At 31.9% G+C, this 21,421-nt stretch overlaps 1 protein-coding gene across 1 annotated transcript; it reads left to right on the forward strand.

The window, feature by feature from the left end:
• Positions 1-1,444: 1,444 nt before the first annotated feature.
• Positions 1,445-9,429, forward strand: LOC139490331 (low-density lipoprotein receptor-related protein 6-like). The gene is made up of 5 exons (XM_071277154.1): positions 1,445-1,560; positions 6,352-6,529; positions 6,854-7,066; positions 8,208-8,320; positions 8,803-9,429. The coding sequence occupies exons 1-5, from the start codon at positions 1,494-1,496 to the stop codon at positions 9,066-9,068; spliced, it is 837 nt and encodes a 278-aa protein (XP_071133255.1). The 5' UTR covers positions 1,445-1,493; the 3' UTR covers positions 9,069-9,429.
• The last annotated feature ends 11,992 nt before the right edge of the window (positions 9,430-21,421 follow it).

Below are 21,421 nucleotides of genomic sequence, written 5' to 3' on the forward strand. Positions count from 1 at the left end.
TTGGTTGTAATAGAAAATAAAGATACCAATTATTGTGTCGATTTATCAGATCAAGAACTCTCTATCTCACGGCGGACAAGTTTGTCCTGTTAGAGAATGTTCTGTGCTGGTGACTTGGTCTTTACCGGTGTGATCATTTTAAATTTTTAAACAGAGATGAAAAAAGATGATTTTGACGTTTTTTCGGAAAGAAAAATTAATTGAAATGTTTTAATTTTCATAAAGTTTTGGCAAACTATTTACATTGACGTGTTTACAAAATTATGAAAATTTCTAGAAATTTGAACCGCTCAATTGTCAGGAATAATTTGGTTGGCTATAGAGCAGTTTGACTCGCACTTATTTTGATCGTTGAAAAGCTTGATTTCTCTTTACTTATAGTATGTGAAATACTCAGCTGATTTTAAAGAGTTAACTCCCTAAGGTGAAAAAACACTCCCTTAAAAAGCTTGTTATTTCAAAACAGAGGAGTGAACATCCGTAACCTGATATACACTGCATTCTTTCCGTTTAAAATTGCTGTTGTTTTTTTTTAATTTTATCTGGTTTATTACATTTAGTTTTTTTTTGTGTACGTGAAAGAATTCTTGGTATTTGTACTCTATAATTTCCATAACATATCTATTTTATCGTGATTATATATAACTATAAGACACCATTCTGAGATAGGCCAGTGTCAATATGCATATTTCAAATGAGAAGACTATTTGTGCATGATCATTGTACAAAAAAAAACAGGCATAATTTGGATCAGATGCAAAAATGGCCGACCGACATCAAACGTTATTAAAATTAGAGTGACACAACTGAAAAGATATGCCTTAAAAGAATACAGTTGAAATATGACCCATATCCTTAGGTAAGGTGTAAAACTCCTTTCTTTTTCTAAACGGAAGGCAAATACTAAAAAATTACATAAAAAATCGAAAGGGTATGTAAATGCAATTACGGTAATCTATTGGTAAATATGAAATGTCCATATATTGTACACACATTCTCATTGCAGCAAAAAAAAGTCAATTTTTCGGACAAGTTTTAATTTCCGTTCCATCGATTTTTAACTATATAAAATTATAATCAACCAAATGCTCAGACCAAATGCCCTTTAGTTCCTTGAAATTGTAAAACATTTTTTTGCTAGTGGCTTCCCTAGATCCTGGTTTTTAAAGGGTGTGTCTTATGTCTCTTTCCGATTAAGTTAAGTAAAAAGAACCGCAATATAAAGATATGATACACTGGGTTGAACATTTAGGGTACAATAAGTGAATAAAAGAGATCATTTCAGAAATAAATAAAGATCACCCCAGTCACCTTATATAATTAATTCGTGTTAAATAACAATGACAACTGCATAAAATGTCTTGTGACTAGTGATAATTGATATGCCGGAACACTTCCCTTAAATTAACACATTATTTTGTTGATATAAAAACCAGAAGATCCACGTTAGCAGGTTTAAATAATCATAACAGTTTAAAGAAATATTTGCACTGATGGAAATGGAAGTTAAAACTTGGGTTTGTTTGTGTGTTTTACTCCGTTGCATACTACTTTCATCATGTAAGTATTATTTTGGATTGTATTAAATTCTCAAGTGAAATAGACATTTTTAAAATTTATGTATTTGATGTTATGTTACATGTCTTCTCCGTTCCGATATGTATTTGGTGATGAGAGTAAAGATTCTGATTAGTGTGTGAGACAGCTGTGTACCTTTTGATTTTTTCGTGACATACACCTCATTTGGACTTTAGTAGAACGTTTTATCATCTTAAACAAGTACAGTAAAATCTGCCACTTTGATTAGGGCAGGTTTCTGACAGTAGGTCGGTTAATTCAAGTTTCCACATTTACGGGAAGTTTTTAAAGATTTTTGATAATTTTGACAGTTGTTATCCATTCGTTTGATGTGTTTGAGCTTTAAATTTTGACATTTGATTAGAGACTTTCGGTTTTAAATTTTCCTCGGAGTTCAGTATTTTTGTGATTTTACTTTTTGTATATACATGCAAATGTCTCATTGTTAACCTTTATTATATAATGCTATTGTAATCCTTTTATTTAATGTTGTGCCGTGATTTGTGTGAAAATATAATAATATGAACACAACCATTGTTCACTGCCTTTTCAATATTTGCAAAAGTGTAAATTATTCGAAAAACTAAGGATTTTCTTATCCCAGGCATAGATTACATATACCTTATTCATACTTGGCACAACTTTTTTGGAATTTTGGGTCTTCAATGCTCCTCAACTTTATATGTGTTTGGCTTTCTAACTTTTGTTTATCTAAGCGTCACTGATGAGTCTTATGACGTCGAAACGCGCGTCTGGCGTAACCAATTATAAGCCTGGTACCTTTGATAAATTTTATTACGCTTACGACAGATTGTTGTGTTAGGCATTTTGTGTATACATACAGGTATTATCGCGTAAGGAAGTTTTTTGTTTTAATTCAAAGCCGGACATAAAGGTTGTGCGACGAAATATCTGTTGGGATAGTTACACCATTCTTTTCTGTCGCTTTGTTCCCGATTGTGTACTGGCTTTTTTTCGAAATATATCATATGCCATTCATGTTTGTTAGATCGTAAGAGAAGAGGGACGAAAGATACCAAAGGGACAGTCAAACTCATAAATCTAAAACAAACTGACAACACCATGGCTAAAAATGAAAAAGACAAACAGAAAAACAATAGTACACATGACACAACATAGAAAACTAAAGAATAAACAACACGAACCCCACCAAAAACTAGGGGTGATCTCAGGTGCTCCGGAAGGGTAAGCAGATCCTGCTCCACATGCGGCACCCGCCGTGTTGCTTATGTGATTACAAATCCGGTAAATAGTCTAATTCGGTAGGTCAAATTCATGAAAGGGAAGGGGATTGTAGTTACGACGTGAGGAACATATCCGATATCATTTGTGAAATGGTTATTCCATAACGGTCAACCAACTCGTGATGGCGTCCGTAAAATTTACGAAGGGATGATTTCAACTGCACCATTTGGAACTCTTGATTTAATAGCTTCCTTGTGAGCAGTAACCCTCTATCAAGAAAATCATGATAGGAAATGCAAGCACGGGAATATCGTATCAATTGAGAGATATATACCCCGTATGCAGGTGCTGCTGGAATGTTGCTACTTAGAAATGGAAAGTTCACAATTGGAAAGCTGAAATCATCTCTTTTGTCGTAAAGTTTTGTCTTCAACCGACCCTCATTGTCAATTTCTAGATGTAAGTCTAGTAATTTAGGAGATAACTGTATTGTATTTTAAGCTTGGCCTTCGTAAAACGTAGATTTTACTGCCGCAAATTAAGTTTACCTAACGACGCGGAGCGAAGCTAGGAAAACGGATATTTGCGACAGTAAAATAAGGATTTACGAAGGCCATGCTTAAAATACAATACAGTTATCTCCTAAATTACGATCTAACAAACATGAATGGCATATGATATATTTCGAAAAAAAAAAGTTTAATAAATATTTTGGCTTAAAATGACAGAAATGAAAAAGTCCGCGTTATTGTTGCATTGTTTTAGCATCTTAACAATATGACATCATATATATACTCACGATGTCAAACATAAACACTAGACGTATTGAAGCCTTGCGTACGCTTCAAAATGGTTTCAACGTTGACACAAAGAAGATTTTGAGGCTCAAAATGTAATATTCATGTTTATTCTGTGAGAAAAAAAAAATCGGTTTTCAAAAGGTTGGCTGTCTTAGTTACGGACTGTTAGAAATTGGAATTTACCCTTTAAAAATATTTGTCAACGTCCAATGAAAATTATCGTTACAAACGAATTGCATTAGAATGACTTTGTGTGTCTGAGATTTATGACTATTTTCAACGGAATATTCAAAAAAACAAACGTTTTATGATGCCCTGATTCAGAAGACACTAATTAATCTTCTGTAATAACAGCAAAGTGGGATATTCTTTTCTAAGGTGTAAATATATCACAACACCCAATTGTTCAACGAATTGGTGAAATAAAACTAATTAAGATTCAATGTCCAGTTCAAAAAATTTTGACTTTAAATGCATCATTTTTTTTCTGTGGTATCATTATTTTTGTTACCGCGCAAAAACAATATAAAAGAAGTTCATTTAGAATAATTGTTGTCCATCTTTTTCCTGGCAAAAACAAGAACTACAATATTCTTTCATTATATTTCATAATATTATTTCACTATCACTGACTTAGTACACATTTTTGTGTAGGGGCCAGCTGAAACACGCCTCCGGGTGCGGGATTTTCTCGCTGTATTGAAGACCCATTGGTGGCCTAATGCTGTTTTCTGCTCTTTGGTCGAGTTGTTGTCTCTTTTACACATTCCCCATTTCCATTTTCAATTTTATTTAAGATAAGTTTATCTCTTGCATTTTTATATCCAAATAGCTACTAGTAATACTTCAATCTATTAAATGGAAAAATGAAGTTGGTTTTTTTTTCCAATTTTTGAAGAATATTCAAAATTAAAAAACTAAACAGAAAACCCGCATTTGGAACAATATACAATTATGGCCCGTTGAAAAGGTGAATATCCAAAATTGTCAACACGAGAAGGTTATTTCATTGATGGCCATGCAAAGGACCGTTACTAAGAGATATTATCGGCTGCTGGCACTCTCAGCTCTATTTATGTCCAATGCCATATTTCCTCGTCTCTCGATGGGCTTTCAGTGTAATGTGAACGCTGTCATTATGTTTATTTACGTCTGTGACGTCATTTTCATGGGAGGTAACTCAAGTACAAATAAACAAACCCAAAAGGTTATTCACTAGTGAAAAATAGGGTTGTTCACCGCTGGTGTAAATTTTTAGGGTTATTCGTCCTTCCTTGCTATTGAATGAACATTAACTGAATTATTCCATGTCACGTGATTACGTTTCACCCAATAGAATTGTTTGAAATATATGTAGGGTATAATAATACAATGTATCTTTCAAATGAATTAGATGTTTTAGTTCTTATCCCAAGTTTAAAAACATAGCCGTATTTGACACAACCTTTTTCAACTTTTGATCTTCAGTGCTGTACAACTTTGTACTTTTTTTCACTTTCGATCTTTTATATCTGGGCGTCACTGGTGAGTCTTGTGTGGACAAGGCGCGTTTTTTGGCGTATTGAATTTTAAACCTGATGCTTTTTGTTATCCATTAATCATGTGTTTCTTTGTCTAACACGTTTTCCTATTTATTTGTATTGTAGTCCTGTAATATTATGTTGTCATTTCAATGTTATATTTAACATTGCCATTAAAGTGCGAGGTTTGGCATGCCACAAAACCAGGTTCAACCCACCATGTTTTCCTTTAAAAATGTCCTGTACCAAGTCAGGAATATGGCCATTGTTATATTATAGTTCGTTTCTGTGTGTGTTACATTTTAACGTTGCGTCGTTTGTTTTCTCTTATTTTTGAGTGTAAATTCACATTGCGATAAGACGTGTCACGGTACTTGTCTATCCCATATTCATGTATTTGGTTTTGATGTTATATTTGTTATTCTCGTGGGATTTTGTCTGATGCTTGGTCCGTTTCTGTGTGTGTTACATTGTAGTGTTGTGTCGTTGTTCACCTCTTATGTTTGGTGCGTTTCTCTCAGTTCTAGTTTGTTACCCCGATTTTGTTTTTTGTCCATGGATTTATGAGTTTGAACAGCGGTATACTACTGTTGCCTTTATTTAGCAGACTATAATTCACACTTTATTCGGTGTAAATTTTAACTTAAATTTTCAATACGATAAATTTTGAAGCACAGTTCATTGAAAAGTGGGACGAAAGATACCAGAGAGACAGTCAAACTCATAAATCGAAAATAAACTGACAACGCTATGGCCAAAAATGAAAAGGACAAACAGACAAACAATAGTACAAATGACACAACATAGAAAACTAAAGAATAAACAACACGAGCCCCATCAAAAACCAGGGGTGATCTCAGGTGCTCCGGAAGGGTAAGCAGATCCTGCTCCACATGTGGCACCCGTCGTGTTGTTTATGAGATAACAAATCCGGTAAATAGTCTCATTCGGTAGGTCACATTCATGAAAGGGAAGGGGATTGTAGTTACGACGTAAGGAACATATCCGATATCATTTGGGAAACGGTTATTCCATAACGATCAACCAACTCGTGATGGCGTCCGTAAAATTTACGAAGAGATTATTTCAACCATTTGGAACTCTTGATTTAATAGCTTCCTTGAAACTTGGATCGTTTAGGTAGTTTCTTCAAAAGAATGACTATCTTTCTGACAGGAAATAACTCCATATAAGTAATTGTGATATTTATAAAATAGTTAGGATAATATCTGACAAACATTTTACAGCTTACAGTCGTGGAAAACTTTTATTTTCAAATCTCACTTCAATAATAGAATATGATGGTAATACACGCAATATGGCTGTACTGATAGAACATGGAACAAATGCTGTGTTTTCCTTGGATTACGACTACAAGAACAGATACGTTTACTTCCCAAGATACAATATCCATGACATAGTTCGGTATGTAAACTATTATTCTACTGATGACAAGAGTTAAGGAAACATTGAATACAAATTGTAAAATCACGTATAAGCAAACAAAATTCTTATCAAATGTAATACGACTTTTTAAGGTGATATATGTGAACTTCTTCATTCTAGATTAACATTTTAATATTTCAACAATGTTGCAAATTTAAATAAACTTAATGAATTGTTAAAGATTCAATTTATTCTGTTTGCAATGTAAATCAGATATTGAAGAGTCTGGTAAATATCAAATAAAATATAAGTATTCTAAATGAATTTGATAAATTTCTGAAATATTCTTTATAATTTACATAGATTTTCGTATCCTTCAAAGAACAGAACCATACAGATAGTTGTCCAAACAGAGAACTTGCCAGTAGGAATAGGTGTTGATTCAGCCAATCATCATATCTATTGGGTTATTCAGTTTGGAAACAAACTTTCAAGATGTAATCTGGACGGAACCAATGTGACCGTTTTACCAACATTGAGTGAACCCTGGGTGATACGACTTGATGTTTCAAAAAGGTATTATGTTTGATGAAGAAATTGGGCAAAAGGTGTAAGACCACTATTGGTTTTCCCTTTAAGTCTTTGTAAAATTTACACTTTTAAAATAATTGTGCCGAATTTATCTTTGTTGAACATAAAAACAATACTTGGCATGAGTTTAATTCTGTCCAGTACTATGGAAACAAAATTAAATAACCTTTCATTGCATATACGAAAATAACCATCACTGAAAGTTAATCAATCAAATGTCCACCTCTTTTTAACCTGTGTACAAGCTTTAGTAACCATGTGATCTCAAGTTTCAAAATATTCTATAGAAACCCCGAATAAAAATAATAATGGTGCTTTGAAATACCCAAGTAGTTCCGGTAATAACCAAGCTCACCAATCACTATGGATTGGAAAAAAAATAGTTGGAAGGACAAATAAACTAAAATGTTGAAGATAATTGAAGAACGACATTAACATGCTTAATGATAAAATGTGCCAAATACAAAAAGACCACACCAATTTGATTTGTAGTTCTTCGATCAAAACGATCGAGCTTGATAATTTGATTTTATTTCTTCGACAATGAGTTTTTTTAGGCGAGTGCTCTACAAGTGAAAAGAGCGGTACATTTTTTTTAAATGTACGATTATGAATTTATGTACATTTTAAAACTGAGTTCCTTCATAGAAAAACTATTAAGCTTATCCAAAATTCAAAGAGGTTAAACCAATGACACATCCCAAATTATTATAAGTATGCAAATCATAATACCACCACTTTGTATTCGAACGTTGGAACTTATAAATTTTCCCTTACACAAGAGTTCTGCTTGCATGCCATTAAACTAACAAGGGATATAGAGTTTCGTCAAAATAAGACAATTCTCTGATTTTTTAACAAATTACATCATATAATACACCCGTATATATCAAAATCTTTGGGTAATATGGTTACTTAATGTCTTTCTACTTCGTACTTTCATCTTTTTTAACATATTTTAGTTAGGCGTCTTTCGTAGAGGAAACTCGCTTCTGGAATACACAATTTTCGTCTTGATGATGACGAGTTCCATTATAGATTATTCATTTAGTAACAACACATACATACACAAACACACATTTATCCTGAAATCTAATATTCTAAAGTTGACAAACTTGTTATGCAGGTGGATGTATATAGTTGAAGAGAATTTAGGAATATCGAAATCTAAATTCGATTTAGGTGAAAATCAGACAATTGTGAACTTTGTATCAACACCTGTTCGATGCTTGGATATAGGTACGTTGTAACAAGTTATCGTTGATGTAATGCATTAAAATGTTTTAATTTCGCATGTTGTTCATTACACGATAATATATTTATATTCATCTATGATCGATCCAAACGTTTGTCAGAGAAAACCCTGTCATATTGGTATACTAGCAGACATAGTATATTAATGAACTTAAAGGTATGTCATCAAGCTTACTTGACATATGTTTATTTACGGATGGGCATTTTTCCTGGTACATAATATTAGTACTGCATATCAAATGTTTTACTAATAAGAGTATAAATTGACGGAAATACAAATGATAAAATTTAAAAAAAAAAATTATTTTTTCGTGACAATGATTTGTTTACTTCCTTGTTATGACATCTGAGTGCAATAATTGTTAAAAACAATTCACAAGAATTTAAAAACTATTATTGCAATACACTAATATCAATAATACAAGAATGAATTTGAATGTTCCACCGTTTGTTTTTTTGTATTGAAGACTATGATGAAAACCGACTGTATTGGATTAACTACAATGGTGACATTAAATCAGCTAAAGACGATGGCTCTGATGTTCAAACAATCATTTCAACAAATGTTCGTAGAATCTACTATGCGATTGGTGTCTCCGATCGTAACATATATTATACTATAAGCAATCACTTGTTAATTGTAACTAAAACACCCGGATTAAAACCAACTGTTCTGTATAACGGTACCAGCTTGATTACCAGTATATTTGTGTTTAATCAGTCAGGTATGTGAATAGTAATTTATAATAGCGTCAAACTATTAGCAACGTCATAAATCGACTTTACAATTAAAAAAGTAAAATACAGAAAATAAACGAACTCCTATGAAAATTCTGAACGGAAAGTTCTTTATCAAATGACAAAATCTAAAAAGCATACACAACAAACGAATGCAAATAAAAAGGGCATATTCTTGACTTGGTACAGACATTCACTTTTAAAGAAAAATGATTGATTTAACCTTTTAGTAATTATTATAGTAACTCATATCTCATTTTTGTGTTTTGGATATGTTTCAGTTATGTGGACAAAAATAAGCAATGAAAGCAACTCAACATAATTTTAAACATAAAACAAATCGTTCGAAAAATTAATTCCTTTACACTAAGTTTTTCTAGTCTCATAATTAAAAACACAAGTACTTAGAATGAAGTTAAAGTAAATCTGAAAATATTGTGTTACATTATATTTTGTTTTCATATATTTAAAGATAGCTTATAATGTATTGCTGTCCTACATGTGTTAATTGTTTATTATGAATTGCTAGTTGTTTTCTATTTTTTTCATATTCAACTTTTACTTCGTATATAAATAACATATATTTATTGTGAACCAAATGTACATGTCTACTTTCATTCTAACGTTGCTTTCTATGCTTTGCATGCAAATTGCTTTACAAGTTGTAAAGTGTCTTCATAGATTTAACGTATCAGAATTGAACACTTTTTTATTTCAATACATTATCTTAATTTTTTTTTTTTTTCATTTCTTAGATTTACTCATGTTACTCACTTTAAATTCATTATTGGTTCTATGATATTTAATATCATAATTGCATACAGTGTATTACCTATAATTGTTGTAAATGAGAAAAAAACAGTTCACAAGACTTTCGTTATAAAAGAAATTATAATTTTAATGACTGAAATTGTGGTTTATGAAATTGAACGACACAAACACGAGGTAAGTAATTTTGCATTTTTTATCTTACTCAATGAAATATTCTACTTCGTCTTATTACTGTTAAAATAATTTGGCATGATTGTCATAAAAGGCAAGCATCCGCAAGGGACCACAAGACTTAGCACGGAAGCCGTATTTTTTTAACTTTAAAAATCATTAATAACGACTGGGCAACACGAAACCTGACAAAACCAGGGATAATCTCAGTTGCTCCGGAACGGTAAGTAGATCCTGCTTCAAATGTGTTTTCGTCCTGTTGCTAATGTTAATTTATTTCGGTTGATAATTCGGTAGGTCACATTCCGGAAAAAGGGGATGGGTTTGTATTTATAACAATTGTGAAACGGATATTCCCATCGGGCAAGCAACTCGATCGTGAAAGAATATTATCTTCATTAATGTTTAACGAAAAGTAAAATCACATAAGTACTGAAGAAAATTTAAAACGGAAAGTCAAAATGCCAAAATCAAAAGGTCAAACACATCAAACGAATGAACAACAACTGTCATATTCCTGACTAGTAATTGTCAGTGCAATGCATTTAATATTTTCAATGAAACATTTCATTTCATTTTTTTTTACTTTGTTTTAAATGCTTGTTACTAAATTTTAGGAAGATATACTAAAACTATTGGTCGGATGCCGACATCAATATATCGAAACAAGTTAAGAAATTTGCATGGTAAGTTCATATTCCTGTATAAACTATATTCGAGCTAGTCAGCTCAGATTCCCTTGTCTTTTACTATTAAGTAGCACACGATCATCAACTTTATCTTAAAGTAGACAGTAACACTTAATTAATCATTTTAATTGGAAAAATAACAATTATATCGACGGAGTAAAGGCAAAAGAAGTATACCGCTGTTTAATAACCATTAATCGATTTAACTGAAACAAATCCCGGTTCACAAACCAAAATTGTTGGAAACACATCAATTTTGAGAGTAAAAAATACGAAACAACAGAAACAGCTGCTACAAATAGAAACGACAGAAAAATACACGTAATCGAGTTATATTTCATTGTATTTCATTTTTGTTGTTGGTCCGAATCTTTTACTCTCCCTAACAAGTGTTCAATCCATAAAAATTCCCGAAATACAACCGATTCTACTAGTAATAATTTGCAAAATACATTCAATAAACGATCGGAACTGAAATCCAAAAAGCACCATATTATTGTATGAATGTAACTAGATTCGGAATATTAAATATCTGTACTTATTCATATTACTTGTGTTTCTTTTTGTATTCAAATCCTTATTTTGCAAAAATAGAACATCACGGACACAGTTTTGCTACAAATGCTATTTTATGTTATTGAAATACATACAGATATTTTTACGTAATTCTATAAAAATTCATAAGCATAATGAACATGATGAAATCAGAATTCCGAATTTATTAGTCATAATTGACCCTAATACTTGATATTATCAATAACTGTGATACTGTGTGTTGTTTAATTTAGTTAATGTTTCAGTGAGTTTCCGTCTCAGTACTTTTAAATAATACGTGTGCAATTTGAATTTACTTGTGACGCTAAACTTATATTAGAAATGCCTATAACATTGAATATCATATATGTTTGTTCTTTTTGTTTTTTCTATTTTTATATATCTCACTCGTTGTAAATAAACTGCAAAAAGTGGTTTATAAATCCATTAAGTAAACTCATCATAGAAACCAGGATTGGAATTTTTTATTTGCGCCAGACGTTTCGTCTACAAAGATTCATCAGTGAAACACGAATCATAAAATATTAAAAAGACCAAAGAAAGTACGTTGTTGAAGAACATTGAGGACCAAAAATTGCTATAAGATTTGCCAAATACAGCTTGGGTTATCTATTCCTGAGATAGAAAAGTTATATACTGAAGACAGTTTAAAAAGATGTAATTCTTAAAAGTTTTTAAAAGTGGGAAAAACATGAACAAACATAACCGAAATTTCTTAAAACTGATAAAAGACAAAAAACATGCCTTTTTACAGCAATATGGAGTGAACGTAGAATGCATGGATTATACAATAAATAGAATGATATACATAAACTCTTTCAGTAGACAATGATTTTAATTTCCATAAGAAACATAACCTGTAATCCATTATGACAATTAAAGGTTATCTTAACTACTTATGCCTTAATTCTTCTTCAAATGATGAGGATATCAACTTACGGACAGTTCTTTTCTCCGAGGATTTAACAGCTTGGTAGCTTAAATGCATGCCAAATATTACCTAAAAACTCGATACATTGGATGTTATTTCGTATAGTCTAAAAGTGTGTCATTTTGGAGGGGGCTGGTTTTTTAGGACACACCAATTCCGAATGAAATAAGTGAACCTATGATCGTTTAGAAAAAGTTCATGAGAACATACTTTTTCAGTCTTCGAATTCATCTTTTCACTGAAAAATTGCATGGTTTTTTTTCAGGCCTGTCGTCCTTCAATGCGACAGTAGCTGAAAATAACCCTCTTGTTTGAATACCCATCCATAATCTATATATATATATTAAACAGTAAAACTGATCATAACAATTACAAACACCAGAATCCTCCAAAATATATACATTGTATTTACTAAACAGGAACATGGCCATGAAAATCCAACACGGATGCAGTCAGAATATTGTGATTGAGTTAAATCCGTATAACGTTACTACTATCCATCTAAACCTATCACGATCACATGTCGTAAATAAAACACACAATAAAAAAAAATGGTGCAGCTACCAGCATGATGACCATCAACTTTATCAGGTAGATATTTAATAAAAAGTTATCAAAACACCCAGCAAACGCGTATGTTAACTTTCTTAAAGTTTAAAAGAAAAGACACGATTTGAAAATAGCCCTGTACACAAGTGGCGATACAAAGCTTGTTGTCGATCGTATGTCATTGGATATCGTATATTTGACTTGAGCTTTCTCAGCTGTTTTGGTGTCTCTCGTAGTTTTATCGCTTTTCTCAGAAAGCTTGGGTGTTCCAAATGGTTTATCTATTTTTTGTTACGGGGTCGAATACAAAAATTGCATTTCTTCATTGACAAATCCTAGTAAATCTTATCAATATATTTCATAAAATATTTGTTTTTAAGAACATTATTTATGATATCAACATGGTTTGTCGTGAGAAAGATAAATCTATAAACATCAAGAATATTTGTATTTATAAGAGGAGGAATTCCTGATTTGACGACGTATATCAGTCAAATGTTGGAATATCACTACACAGCTACTATAGTGCAAGCCCTTTTGATGAAAAATAAGATAAGATGTATAAAATGTTTAGCGGTTGCTTATAAATTACTGATGGAAACTGTATATATAATCCATTCGGTGAGATGCATACAAACTGTTATTCCGTGAAAACGTTTATAAACTAAATATATTTAAAGATGTATCTGCACATATTATTTATATCTTTACACATATACAGTTTAAATACATATTTGAAGATGAACATATTATATCGACTTAACTAATACATGGTCACTTTATATGCATCTCAACATTTGTGCTGTTTATTTGCATATCGACAAATGAATAGTAAGCATACATCTTTACAAATGTACAGTTTATTTGCATCTTAGCAGTTATACTTCAAGATCGTAGTAATAAAGTAGTTGTGTAGTATATGGTTTACCTTGTTATAAGATGGTGATGGGTGTCTGAGATGGTGCTCTGAGATGATGGATAATAAATATCAGTATTATCCCTATTTTGTTACTGAAACGAGTATAGATATACACTTTCTGGATTAATGTTTTTTATTGTTTTGTTTATTCTTTTAATGTTGGTTTCTTTCGAGCGAGTTAGTTACTGGTACTCTGTGCCGATTGCAGGTTTTCTGTCAATTCTTGGAGTTATTTTTAGCAGTTTACATAAGTTTGAAAATTAACTTATCGTCTTTTGAGGGAGGTCCATACAGACGTTTTTTTTCGTTTGATATTACCTCCTAGTGTTATATATAAATTATACACTTCACGGATTAAACATGAACTGGTTTAAACTATATTAATTGTCATCTATGAGCCAAAACTTATTATGTTGTTAAAATAAAAATAATATATAAAGTTACAGTAAGTCATCTTTATTTCATTGCAAATACATTTATTGAGGAAACACATTAAAAAACTATAAACGGTACCAGAGGGACAGTCAAACTCATAAATCGAAAATAAACTGACAACTCAATGGCTAAAAATGAAAAGGACAAACAGACAAACAATAGTACACATAACACAACATAGAAAACAAAAGAATAAGCAACACTAACCCATCAAAAACAAGGGGTGATCTCAGGTGCTCCGGAAAGGTAGGCAGATCTTGCTCAACATGTGTCACCCGTCGTGTTGATCATGTTATAACAAATCCAGTAAATAGTCTAATTCGGTAGTTAACATTCATGAAAGGGAAGGGGATTGTAGTTACTACGTAAGGAACATATCCGATATCATTTGTGAAACGGCCAACCAACTCGTGATGGCATCCGTCAAATTTACGAAGGGATGATTTCAACTTCACCATTTGTACTCTTGGTTTAATAGCTTCCTTGTGAGCAGCAACTCTCTATCAAAAAAATCATGATAGGAAACATAAAGCTCATTGAACTAGAAAAGTCAACAAACAAAGTGCCAACGAAAAGTAATAACTGTTCAATACGAAATTTATAAAATGTTATCACAGAATATCTACCTTATACTGTTATTAAAGGTCCTGTTCAAGTAGACCTTTTATTACAGTTTAACTACTAGTATATCTATTTTTTTCAAACTAACGAAAGAAACTGAAGGTGTGTGTATCAATAATCCCTAAAACGAATGGTAGACACTGGTGTCATCCCCGATGGACTGTTTAATCAAAAAAATTGAATTTTCAAAGTTATAACGAACATAACTCTTGCATAATAAATGACTCACTGTCCAAATTTTATCTCTTTCTACGAATCTTAGCATTGTGTATGAGTTTCAATAAAATGGATCAGAAAAACGTAGGTAAGAGTTGGTAGACGAAAATGTGACGAAATGGATGAAAGATGAATTTTCATGATTTACATGTAATGTCCCCTTCGAGTAGAAGTGAGGGCATACACAAGAATGCCCATTTCTATTAGTAATATAGAAACGAGAAATTATATCAGTGTAAGATATATTTTTACAACTAAGGAAAATGTAACCGGAAAAAGTTTTGGGTTTTGCAAATCCTTACGTCTGCAAATTGTCGTAAAAAGCAAGTAAACATTAGTATTACATATTACCGCTGTCCTTGTGCACAGGTAACAACTAATCGTTTATATAGTTCATGGATCCACTATTGATTAAACTTGGTGAACCAAAATAGGGTTTTTGTGAAGTACCTCTCCCGTTAGAGCAATTCATTAAGACAACTAAAAATTTGTTTGATTTAGAAAATGGACGAGGTTTTGTTTTTAAAATTAGAACTAAATAAAACTTATTAAAGAACGAAAAAGTAAGTTTGGAAATTCACCTCATTGCTTAATTGATAAGGGTGCCACTGAGGTTCTGTTACCCCATCCTTTTCATATAATATATCGGTTTGTTGGGTTTAGTGAGATGTATTGTAAAATGGAATAATAAAGTGTCGTAAGTCAAAAAACTGTTGGATAAAAACATAGGAACTCCCAGAACGATGACAGATGAAGTAGAATTAACAAAATATACAAACAAATAAAAGTACATACATCAAGCCGATTTAAAACCAAGGGTGAATTGGGGGGATCCATGAAGCTTAATAGTCATGTATGAAACTGACACTCCATATTTTGATGACGATAATATAATTTTTTAAGGGATGAATTCAATCTGTGAGCAACATCACTTTTCCTAGTGGCTTTTGTGTAAACCGCTGAACCTTTTCAATTGATTCCATATCGGGCCACAGCAACTTGCAGCACATTCAACAACATTCGTTGAGAGGTACATACTCCGTGTATTTTTAATAAACACAACAACAAATATATTATACAAACATACCTAAATAGTAAACAGTAGTTTAAATACAAACAGTAGATCATACAAACCTGGGAACAAAAATAATATAAAAATCAGAACTAAACACAGATGCTATGGGAAAGTAAACAGTTTCTAGTCTGTATGTGCCGTCCGTCTTGCGGACCATCAAAATCAGTTTGGTAGTCTGCACAGTCATAAATCATAGTTCGTACTCTGTCTCTAAGGGTTCGGATTCACTATTTGCTAAATTAAGTGACATTATTGTTAAGTGATAATTTAAATTATGTTTCCAGAAACGGACGAGAATCACATTCCGGCCTTATAGAGAACACGTCACCTATGCTCGGAGAGAAGCTCGGAAAGAGGATTGGATATGGCGCTCAGCTTTCGTTTGTGTACTTACGGCGAGACTTTCGGCTGTGAAAAAGACAGGGATTTTGTTTCAACAAGTAATGGACCCTTTATTTATCATACTTTCTGATTCATTTCCTTACCTATTCATTTTGAACCTGTAACAAATATGATCAAGAATAAACAAGAGTGAGTTGGGATATTCAATTTAAATAAGATTGATTTAATAAAAAATCATATTGTAACGACTCTGATTAGGTTAATATACAATTATATAATACCAAAAAACATATAATATTGTATGGTCACCGATAATATACAAAAAAAACACATACATACATTTCCACTTCTATAAATATCACATTATTCAGTAAGCAGTTTAACCTTTTCAGTTTAAACCCAACGAACTGTGGGGAACAAGTATTCATTAATAATAAAAGACGATCTGTACTGTATAAGCGACTAGTTAACATGGAAGTAAAATAAACAACACGAGGCATATGCATAATGGTGAGTAAACACAAAATTAATATATTATAATACGCATGATAAAATATCCATGTCTTCCTGATGTTTTTTTTTTGTGTCGAACGCTATAATATTTAATCCTAGTATATATGATGAGTTTATTTATCAGTATACCACATGTACAAGTTATCTGCTCTTTTATCGGGTTGTTGTCTCTTTGGCATATTCCCTATTTCCATTCTCAATTTTATAATATTCATTAAGTGTGCCATGAGCTAATACGGGACAATTAAACTGCTGATGGCGATTTCCTCCCCGAGGGTATCACCAGTCCAGTATTCGACACTTCTGTGCTGACATGAATTATCATTGATATGGTCATAATTATAAATATACTGTCTACAAGACTTTGATTTTTTTGTAATGTTTATGATGTTATACCACAAGGAGAGATTATCATAGCTGTATTTGGCAATAACTTTCGGAATTTTGAGTTTTAAAAGCTTCAACTTTAACTTCGTACTTTATTAGGCTTTTTTTTTTTTTAACTTTTAGTTATTAAGGCGTCACTGGTGAGTCTTGTATTTGAAGCGCCCTCCATGTCTACAAAATTCTGCTCGTTGTAACTTTGATGAGTGTGTTAACCATTTTCTTTATAACTGCTTAAATGACACACAACATTTTTTTTAAAGTAAGTTTTTAGACACACCCTTGAGTTCTGTCGCAAATACCGGATTTTAAATCTAATTAATTGAGATTTCCTCATTAAATTACCCTTGCAGTTGAAACCCAAATGTCAAGTTCAAATAAAGGATAAATTGTTAAATCAAGCGAGGATACCACGCGTGTTCTTGTTGACTGCTTTTCTGGTTTTTAGGAAGGTAAAAATAGTTTCATTCTTTGAAATATTTGAAAATACCTGTATATGTAGGGAAATGTTCTAACCTTTAATGGTGACTCATTAACGTAGATAGGGACGCATGCAGTGTAACTTTTTTGATTTGTGTGCCTCGTTAAGGATATAAATTTATAAAACCAAAATAGCTGATCATTGCATTTAACCATAAAAAAACATGTAATAGTCAAATGCCATCAGTGAAAATAACACCTGATAAATTGCATGTGACTTTTCTCTCGGTATTTTTGTTGTTTAAAGGATCTGGGATGATGACCATAATATGTCTATATACAGGCTCAAAATTACCAAAAGCCTAGACAATAAGGAGATGCTTATATCTAAACTACATTTTGAAGGAATAAAAACATAAAAGAACAGTGACAGCCAACGTCAATAAAATTGGCTTGATCCTGTCCCAAGTCAGGAGCCTGTAATTCAGTGGTTGTCGTTTGTTTATGTGTTACATATTTGTTTTTCGTTCATTGTTTTTATATAAATAAGTCCGTTAGTTTTCTCGTTTGAATTGTTTTACATTGTCTTATCGGGGCCTTTTATAGCTGACTATGCGGTATGCGCTTTGCTCATTGTTGAAGGCCGTACGGTGACCTATAGTTGTTAATGTCTGTGTCATTTTGGTCTCTTGTGGACAGTTGTCTCATTGGCAATCATACCACATCTTCTTTTTTATATATTGATGAAGGCACATATACCATTTGGACGTTTACAGCAGTTAACATATTGACTTCTCAACGGTTGCTGCTATTTATATTCACAAATGGATTTACAATTGTAACCTTTAAAAATACTAAATCAATTTAGTAAATAACAGGGTCTGGTTACCCTCAGATCCCCCTCGGTTTTATTGGGTTCAACTTGTTCAGTTATTAGTTTTCTATGTGTTGTTTTGTAGACTGCTATGGATTCCAATTTTTGATTGAATGTTTAGATAAAATGATTATAAAAATTAGTTGAAATCTTCTTCTTGCTTGGTTTCTAACATGTTCAGAATATCGGGTTTGCAACACACCAAAATATAGATAAATACAAACAATAATATATTATGCTTCAGTAATTTAAAGGAAGCTGAGAGTATGTATTAATAAAATGTTTTGATATTCTTATTCTGATATTGATCACTTTTAGTATTTGCATACCACTCGCATACCTTAATTCTAAATTTCGGAAAGGGCAACTCGAATAAATAACAAATCAATCAGAATAGAAGGGATCAAATGAATAGAAGGGATCAAATGTACTTATAAATGCTATCATCGTTATATTTTAATGTAATTTTATTATTTTAAAGCCGAGGAAAAACAGAAAGACTAGACGTGGATATGATGGAGACGCAGGGAATGGTGATATGATGTTAGAAACTCTAGGAAATCAGGTGCCTGAGATAAATGACATAATGTCGACCAATGAAATAAAGAGAGAGGGTGAATTAGAGGATCTAGAATTTAAAGCTCGAATTCTGTCAGAACAGAGGGTAAATAAATAATTGTAACTGATAACTTAATTTGATACATATGTTACAGGAAATTTTAATTTAGACATTTTGTAAAATGCCTAAAAAATTTAGCATTTTTTAAATCTATATATTGGTTATTTGTTCAGGCATTTTAAGTAATGTCCAGAAAAATTGAAAGGTATTTTACAAAATGCCTGAACTATTTTCTACAATGAAATGTTTAAAAACTGAACTGTTAAGCTCATAGAACAGCACAGACATTTTAGCTCTGATAATAACTAAATTTTGACGCTTGCATTTATATAGATATAATAATCAAAAATGAATTAATTGAAATATTTAAAATTCCCACACGTACTGCACATGAGATTTATTTATCATTTTATACAATATTTGGAAGGCATGTTATGTTGCCTTTTGTCCTTCGACTGGTTGAAATGGGTTTTTCTTTTAATATACCAATACTTTATTTGGTTTTAATTTTATTTTTGCAGACTGACGAATTCGAATGTTTAGAGCTGGCAGTAAAATCTTAAATGAAAGCTAGAGAGGAGTCTTTAAAGGTGAATTATATTGTCGGTGGCACTATAGTAGCTGCAATAGTACTTATTATCTCTTTCTATGTTTTTCATCGAATTGGTTTGTTGAGCTACATCTGAAGTGATACGAATTGGAGCATAAGTTGTGATCATAAAGAAAGTATTTAGAAAGTCCACCAACATAGAATACATCGCAAACAAATATAGTGGGCGAAATAATTTATCTTTATAAACAAATTGGGTTCATTCGCCCAAATGAATCATAATAAATTAATAACCCTTTTTAAATATGATATCTCGGATTTCAACAAATTTTTATATTGTGGGGATTTTTTACCCAGTTAAAATGAAACAGCTATTTTTTTTGTGAGCAACTTTTCTGAATACCAGACTGCTAAAACAAGATTGGTAAATGTACTTAGGAAAATGGTTGTTTTCATATGATTAATCAAGAAAATTGTCCACTTCTTACAAAAGCCATTTCCTAAAGTTGTGAGTATTGATATAAATGTTTTAGTGCAATCCAAAATTAAAAATTTTCGCACTGTGAATTTATATCCCTTTTTGGGATATAGATATACGAACCAACAAATGGGTTATTAACTTATTAACAAAATTTGGAAAAGTGGTACCAACTGGCTTAATGTGATTGGGTTTTTGTCGTCTTGATTATTCGTGAGATTAGCCAAAAGATAATACGTAAACACTCATACAAGACATAAAGCACAAAAACACAGTATGCTTTGCCTACAAACGATAATGTGTGTGATTTTTAATTTGATTACTGATTGTAATTTACTTGGATATTTAACTAAGTGCTATTAAATATTTTTCTTTGACATGACTTCTGTGAAATTTGTTAATAATTATTGTGTACCTTTTGAATTTTCAAATTGTAATGCAGAGCCTAGTCAAGGCAGATGTATTTAACTCATTTGTATATATCACCAAGTTTGTTTTCCTGATAGTTAATGAGTAGATAATGTGTAAAATTGAGAATGGAAATGGGGAATATGTCAAAGAGACAACAACCCGACCAAATAAAAAACAACAGCAGAGGGTCACCAACAGGTCTTCAATGTAGCGAGAAATTCCCGCACCCGGAGGCGTCCTTCAGCTGGCCCCTAAACAAATATATACTAGTCCAGTGATAATGAACGCCATACTAATTTCCAAATTGTACACAAGAAACTAAAATTAAAATAATACAAGACTAACAAAGGCCAGAGGCTCCTGACTTGGGACAGGCGCAAAAATGCGGCGGGGTTAAACATGTTTGTGAGATCTCAACCCTCCCCCTATACCTCTAACCAATGTAGTAAAGTAAACGCATAACAATACGCACATTAAAATTCAGTTCAAGAATAATCCGAGTCTGATGTCAGAAGATGTAACCAAAGAAAATAAACAAAATGACAATAATACATAAATAACAACAGACTACTAGCAGTTAACTGACATGCCAGCTCCAGACTTCAATTAAACTGACTGAAAGATTATGATTTCATCATATGAACATCAGGCACAATCCTTCCCGTTAGGGGTTTAGTATCATACCTTCATAACATATATGAGAAGAACATAACCCGTGTCATGCCAACAACTGTTTTTAGAATAAATGTGTTTAGTTCCGATGCAAAGACCTTATCAGTGACTCAATATTAACGCCAAAATATGCAATCTTTAATGACTTGACAA

The sequence above is a fragment of the Mytilus edulis genome, chromosome 9 (assembly GCF_963676685.1).
Source record: "Mytilus edulis chromosome 9, xbMytEdul2.2, whole genome shotgun sequence".
NCBI classification, from domain to species: Eukaryota; Metazoa; Mollusca; class Bivalvia; order Mytilida; family Mytilidae; genus Mytilus; species Mytilus edulis.